The 7,718-nt window shown below is 44.9% G+C and overlaps 1 protein-coding gene across 1 annotated transcript in view; it reads right to left on the reverse strand.

Annotated features, from left to right (window-relative positions):
* The window catches only part of TRIM44 (tripartite motif containing 44), a 180,317-nt gene that overhangs the window by 96,088 nt on the left and 76,511 nt on the right, over positions 1 to 7,718 (reverse strand). The window contains 1 exon segment of the mRNA XM_013006068.2: positions 5,075 to 5,314. Within this exon segment, the coding sequence (XP_012861522.2) occupies positions 5,075 to 5,314 (240 nt within the window).

Consider the following 7,718-nt stretch of genomic DNA (forward strand, 5'->3'; position numbering starts at 1 on the left):
AATAAAGACACTTTTTAATACTTGATTTAGGCAAAAGTTTCTTTATGAAACATGTCATTCAATCCAGGAAAAAATTAAAAAGATAATCATGTTCAAAATTGGTGATGATATACTGATATAACAGTGCAATGGCGCAAGGAGCACTTGTGGTGTGATCATGCAAGCACTGGACTTCTAAGCACAGGGTTGGTGGTTCAAACACACCAACGTTCTGAGGGAGAAAGTTGAGGTTACATGCATTCTTTGAGCACTCATCGTAAGGACCCCTATCAGTCTCTTCATCGGGGTCAAGATGTTCAGCCTTGGAAGCCCCACATAGGATCACAGAGTTGGAATGTGATCAATGGCAGTGGGTTTGGGATTTTTTAAATTTTTTTAATGGATAATCTGTAAACAGAAGACTTGAGGTGTAGTGGTTATTTGTTGGGCTAACTGCAAGGTTGGAAGTTTGAAACCACAAGCTGCTGAGTGCAGGAGAAAGATGGGGCTTTCTATTCCTGTAGAGTGTTACAGTCCCACAGGTGTAGCTCTACCCTGTCCTATCGGGTGGCTAGGAGCCAGGGTCAACTCGATGACAGTGAGTTTGACTTTGGAGTTTGCAAACACGTGTAAGAGCCAAAAAGTTATGTCCATACCTGTGACCCAGTAATCATCCCCAAGAACACGAGACTAAAAATATTTACAAAATGATCCAACTATTAAAAATATTCACTACCATATTATAAATGACAAGTTGGAAATAACCTAGAATGCAACAATGAGTTAAAAGTTAAATGATTCAAAACTTATGTCTATGAGCAATTTCTGGTAGTTTGAAGAAAATTTTAAATCTGATTTGAAGAAAAAAAACAAAACAAAATATCAGGTTTTGTGTGTGTGTGTGTGTGCGCGCGCGCGCGCACGCTCATTTTACATTCTGTGCCTACACTTCTGGAACACTCTATAACAGCGGTTCTTAACCTGTGGGTCTCGGTCCCTTTGGGGGTCGAATGACCCTTTCACGGAGGTTGCCTATGACCATCAAAAAACACATAACTATTTCACAATATATAATTACCTATTGTTTTGTGATTAATCACTATGCTTTAATTATGGTTAATGATGTTCAATTTGTAGCAATGAAAATACATTCTGCATATCAGATATTTACATTATGATTCATAACAGTACCAAGATTATAGTTATGAAATAGCAATGAAAATAATTTTATGGTTGGGGGTCACCACAACATGAGGCACTGTATTAAAGGGCCGTGGCATTAGGAAGATTGAGAACCACTGCTATATAATGATTAAGAAAGCTATATCATTCAGGTACTGAAGAGTAACTTTGGGCTTGCTAGACATTTTGAGTACATTACAAAAACCTGGTTCCCCTTTAATCTTCTGTTTTAGCAGGTAGTCAGTCATCCACCCAGCTGAGGTTGAGAATTCACGTCCTGGATCACGTTTGAGGACTGAAGCTCAGATGACCATGGAGTTGATATAGACTTCGCAGTGCTAGTCTCGCCTGCCCTATGCTGGCTGTGTTACTCAGAGGCAAGAGCCCAGTCTAGCTGGAGATAAGGCGGAATAGTGACAAATTACTACAGCACAGGGTGGGAGACAAGATTCCACCCATTGGCTCAGCCAGGGAGGATCACCTTGTTAATACAGCAAAGGATACAGGGCAAGAATTAGGGAGTTCCAGCCACAGTCTTTGAAGGGGAGGGGAGGGGAGGGGTACTATTATTTCCTTACTGCTCCTACAAGGAGCCTGGATGGTGTAGTGGTTATGAGCTGGGCTATAATCCGAACGTTCAGCAGTTTGAAACCACCAACAGCTTCTTAGGAGAAAGACTGGGCTCTGTACTCCCATAAACAGCTACAGTCTCAGAAACAGGGATTGCTATGAGTCAGCTCTGACTTAATGCCAATGAGTTTGGCTTGGTGGCTAAAGGGTGGGGTGGAAGTCAGGGCTCTGCCAGCCTACTCCAAGAGAGTGGGGCAACACTCATCACTGTAGTGGGGTGGGGAAGGTGGGGCAAAAGTCAGAATTTCACATTTAGGCCCTGTGTGGAAAAGGCACCTCGTTGCTGCAGAAGAGGGTGCAAAAAAGGTTTTCACCACTTGATTCCACTGTTGTTGTTCCGGGTGGCGTAGATAAGGGGATGTTGCTGTGGTTTTTGCCCCAGCTAGATTACCCTTTCCCCCGAACTTGGTCTAGTGAGAGGAGCTTTATTGGGGGCTTACACATGTTGTACAGTTGGGTCCTCGTGTTTCTGGTTTGAATGCTTCTTGAGTACTCGCAGGAAGTAAGAAGACTCCAGTGAACTCACTGCTGTGCGGTACCCCAAATCCCACCGCCAAGACCCGGCCAGCCCGCCAGCTCTTCTACACCTCTGAGGGTCTTCTGGTAGGTGAAGTAATGTATTCTGTCCAGGGTTCTAAAAATTATCATAAACAAGAGGATCACAACCACAAGATGCCATTTCCTTTGAAATGCACTGAAAAATGAGATGAACTGATGAATAAAAGGTTGGAAAGATTGCAGGCTTTGCAATGAAGCAAGTGCAAGAAAAGTCAGTGGTAGAATCTAGGTGGTGGAGATAGAGGTACAATCTGTACAATACCTTCAATTTTGCTAGATGTTGGACATTTTTCATAATACAATGTTGGAGGGGTATCTTCTGGCCAAATTAAAAATGCAAATTATTTTTTAAAATCCCATAGTTGATAAAGGGAAGAAAAGAGGAATATATATATGACTCTGTTAGAAGAATGGAATTCAGAACCATAACATCTCTCATCTCTACTGAATTCCTCTGAAAGTGCCAGAGACAAATTAGAAATTTGCTCTGACCAATAAGTTACCAGATTAGCTGGAACAAGAGACTATTAAGATGATAACAGCTCTCTGTAAGAGCTCTAGCCAGCTGAATGCGATTTCTTTTTTAAATAGCTTATTTTGTTCTCAGCTTGGTCCTTAGGCCTGTCAGCTCTTGCAACCTTAAGAGTAATTCCATCAGAGTTAACAAGCACAGTGCCGATCAGGTGCTTACAGGATGGCTAACGCTGAGGAGGAACTAAACATGCTGTTGGAAATGAAAACAAGAGAGGTAGATACAGCTCAAATTAAATCTTTATTTTTGAAAGAACCTAACCAACACACAGATTAAATATGAAGGGTCAGATTTAAGAGGAGCTGAAGACAAAATTATGCCAAGAATTCCTTGAGTTGAGTCTGGCTGAACTTTTTGTTTATTAAGACAAAGTTTTTACAACACAGTAAAGCAGTGGTTCTCAACCTTCCTAATGCTGTGACCCTTTAATACAGTTCCTCATGTTGTAGTGACCCCCGTATGTGGGCGTATCTGCATGTGGGCGGACCCGCCTGGAGATGGATAGAGGAGCGGTGTCTTGGTTCTTAAGACCATCGGAAATATGATCTTAGGTTAAGGTGACCAGATTTTAACATTGGTAAAGCGGGACACCATTGATAAAACTCATATCCTGGAGAAATAGCCACATGGCAGCCGAAAACCGTATACCCTAGCTTGTCGTGCATTCTTTCCAAAAATCGGGACTTTTTTAAAACACTGAGGGACATGGGAAAAACTGTTCAAAAGCGGGACGTCTGGTCACCTTATCTTAGGTGACCCCTGTGAAAGGGTCATTTGACCCCCAAGGGTTGAGCCCCGCTGCTGTAAAGGGTCTTAGGAATGCAAAGCAGTCAAGGACACTGATTCTCCTAATTCTTCTCACAGATACAACTGGGACACTGGTCAGCGTCTCTGCACTCAATAGTCCATGTGTAACAGAGAAAACCAAGTGCTAATGTCGGGATTAAATGATACGATGAACATAGCATTCTCTGTTCTCTACCTAGACGCTTACATAGGTACAGGTTCTTCCTTCCAGGAAGGATGAATGAGAAGAACAAGAGCGATTCTTCTCACACAATGATGGAATGCAACCAAGAAATCAGGATGGATACAGCAGGCTTTTACATTTCCTGTCAGGAGGGCTTGGACAATACCTACCTCCTGGATTCCACTTGGTCACATCCATTAGCTGGTTTGTTCTCTAACCAGCTCTCCTGGGCCAAGGCAGGACAACTAGTTGGAGGTGCGATCACTGAGTAATCTCTCTTTGGTTTTCTACATCTATCTGGCATAAACTGGGCCTGAACTTCCAATACAGTGCTGATAAAGATCTCCTCAGTGGCTGAACTATATACTTGTTTAGTAGCTCTTTAAAATATCTGCCTTAAATTATGTTTTTAGAAGTAGGTTCTTGAATATGATGCTTGGGAACCCTAAGACCCTGTTATTCCTGCTAGAAAACAAGAGTGAATACCTAAACCCCTGCCATCAAGCTGATTCTAATTCAGAGTGACCCAAGAGGGCAGAGTCGAACTGCTCCATAGGAACCTTTCTGGAAGCAGTCTGCCGTATCTTTCTCCCACAGGGACGCCGGTGGTTTTGAATCACAACCTTCAGTTAGCAGCCTAACACTTACTCCACTGTGTCACCAAGACTCTCAATACGGTGACTAATATTTATACAAGTGATTCAATATTTACCTTTCTTCATCCACACTGGCCTTCTTGCATCTTCACATACCCTGCCATCCGCACCTCTCTCTATGTCTAGCAATTGTGTCCCCAGTTTATACAGTTGGTTTCCAATAAAAACCAGCTTGAATGACCATTACCTTCCATTTTGGGCTCCTTCATGCTCTACTTCCTGACCTAGGCTCCTTCAGCCCTTCAGATGATGACTTTAGTTATAGATTCATTCCACACCTTGCACTTGTAAATTGCCATCTCTGGCTCTGATTTCTAGCTTCCTTCTTAAAAGTGGTTAGAATCTGTCCATTGACTGTATTCTTCAGATAATGGTTGATAAAAATCAGGGGGTGGGACTTAGTGGCCAACACTTCTGCACCGATTTACACACCACTGCAAACATCTATGCTCTGTGAAAGCTTTCATTTTCGGGGACCACAAGGGGGCATTTCCAGTGCTAACAAATACGGCAGTCCGTATTTTCTTGGTTCTCCTGCGACTACGAAGAGTGCACATTCTCCATTACCTCTGCCTTTGGCTCAGCTGATTCATTAGAGGTATCAAGTTGTTCCTTGGCTTGGGCCATCTGAGTCATCAACCTGTCCATGTGGGACTGGATGTCTGCCAATATCTCAGTCACATGAGCTGTGGCCATTGCTTCCTGGATGTCCACTAGATGAAGGGCCTTCTGTTCTTCATCAGCAATCACCTTCTGAACTTTCTTAAATTCCTGCTGTATGAACTTCTTCATCTGGTCCCGAGTTACCTGTAGAACAGAGAGATGCTCAGAATGAGTTAGGCATTCAGAGAAGTATATAGCTACTCGTCTAAGTGCTAGGCACTGAGCCCTGGACACACTAGACTGTGGGTCCTATCTTATCTTGAAGGTTTTGGAATCCTCTCTGTGTTAGTCTGGGTACATTAGAAAAAGAAATCCACAGAAACTCATATGTATAGGAGGGAGTTTTATATAAAGGGTAAGTGCACATCAAGAAAACATTCCAACCCAGTGCTGCCTAAGCTGAGAAGTCTAACATTAGCCCATATGTCCGACACTAATCCACAAAGTTCTCCTCCATCTCACAAAACACACGCAATGATGCTAACTCCAAGAGAAAAGCCAAATCGGTGAACGTGTAAGCATCTCAACACTGCCAGGAGCCTCCACAGGGCTGCTCTAGCACCCAGGGCTGTATCAGGGCAGGTCCCTGTGGCTTCTCCTCAGGGATGTCTTGCAGAAGTGAGCCTTGCCAGCTGAAGCAGGAACTGGCTAAGGCAGCTGCACCCTGGTTCGACCATCAGAAAGCAAGAGACCCAAGAACTAGAAAGGCGAGGCATACCAAGCCATTTATCTTCCCGCCTTTCAATTAACCCAACATGTGTTTATTGGCCAGGCTGGCACAATAACCTTTAACTATCTCAATCTCTAAACAATGCCTCCTTAATAGTCTCAATGACTTTTTCCTCCTCATCTTTTTGCCATTTTCATTCTTCAGGAAGTAATTCCTCATTCCTTCTTTTGATGTCAGTATTTATATATAAATAATACAATATTACTTTTTAAAAAAATCAAATACTGGTATACAGTAATTAGTTGCTTGCAGGTTAGTTCCAACTCATGGTGACTCTATGTGTGTCAGACCCATGGCATTCCATAGGGTTTTACATGGTCAACTTCTTGGAAATATATCACCAAGCTTTCCTTCCTAGGTACACCCTAGGCAGACAAAAGATGGTGAATTAGTTAATTGTGCCAGCCTGGCCGATAATCACATGTGGGGCTAATTGAAAGGCGGAGGGATAAATGGGTGGTAAGCCTCGCCTTTCTAGCTCTCGGGTCTCTTGCTTTGTGATGGTTGCACCAGGGTGCAGCTGCCTTAGCAGTTCCCTGCTTCAGCTTGCAAGATTGACTTCCTACAAGACATCCCCAAGGAGAAGCCACATGGACCTATCCCGATGCAGCCCTGGGTGCTGGAGCAGCCGTGTGGAGACCCCTGCTAGTGCTGAGATGCTTACACGTTCACGGACTCAGCTTTCCTCCTGCAGTCGGCGTCATTGCCTCTGCTTCGTGAGGTGGAGGACTTTGTGGACTGGTGTTGGGTTAATGGGTTAATGTTGGACTTGTCGGCTTGGGCAGCATTGGGTTGGGATGTTTTTGTGATGCACATTTTCTTGACATAAAACGTCTGGGGAGGTACATGAGAGTCGGACGTGAAGAGGGGGAGGGGGCATGGGTGGAGGGAGAAACGGTGGGGAGAGACTGAGTGGGTGGCACAGAGGGAACAGGGCACTGGCCCACGGGGCGGGGGGCAGGGGGGAGAGTGTTGGTTATGTCTCCACAGAACTGGAACGGGCATACAGCCCCCATCAGGACACACCAAATCAGAGGAGCAATGTAAAACGAGGAGGAATACACGGAGAGAATGGACCAGGCGCCGGTCCTAGCCAGATATGGCCCGACCCCCACCATGGAAGGGAGCACCACAGAGGATGAAAGTAGATCGTCCAGTGAGGGAGGGGAGCTGACCTACCACACCACACCCAGAGGGAAGCAGGGACAAAGGAAGGAGGAGGATAGGAGCAGAGCACAACTGGGCCCACCAAACTCAGAGGACGATGGCCCAGCTCGGAGGGCCCAGTGTACAGAAAGGACTGTGTGGCTGCCCCCATGACGAGATGCGGCATCCAGCGCTGACACACGGCCCTGCATGGGACAGCACCGGAGACACAGTGTGGATTGGGCGACTGAGCTGACCCCACCACACTGAGGCAAAACACCGGGGGTGTGCAATGGAGCTGCAGGGAAGCAGAGCAAGGAGGTCCCAAGGGAAGACAAACGATGGACGCTGGGGCCAGGACGTGGCACCCCATTAGCCTCGTCTAGAAAACGCGCCTAAAGGTCAACACACAGACCGTGATCTAGTAACAGGCCTTCTTTTGTTTATTTTCTTCCCCTTTCCGTTTTCTTTTTTCTTTGCTTTTTCTTTTGCAGCCTATCTGTGCGGGTTTTGTTTTTTTTTTCCTTTTTCCCCTTCTTTTAAATTTTGTAAGTCAGTGACTTTTTTGTTGTGGGCTTGTCAGTACTGCAGTCGTCGTCGCCAGGCTCTTATGAGCCGCTCTGGCGCTGTGCTGTCAAAGCCAATCCCAATTTTATTCACACATTGTAATTT

This window comes from Echinops telfairi, unplaced genomic scaffold, assembly GCF_000313985.2.
Source record: "Echinops telfairi isolate 266 unplaced genomic scaffold, ASM31398v2 ScPeMD7_60;HRSCAF=208, whole genome shotgun sequence".
In the NCBI taxonomy this organism is placed as follows: Eukaryota; Metazoa; Chordata; class Mammalia; order Afrosoricida; family Tenrecidae; genus Echinops; species Echinops telfairi.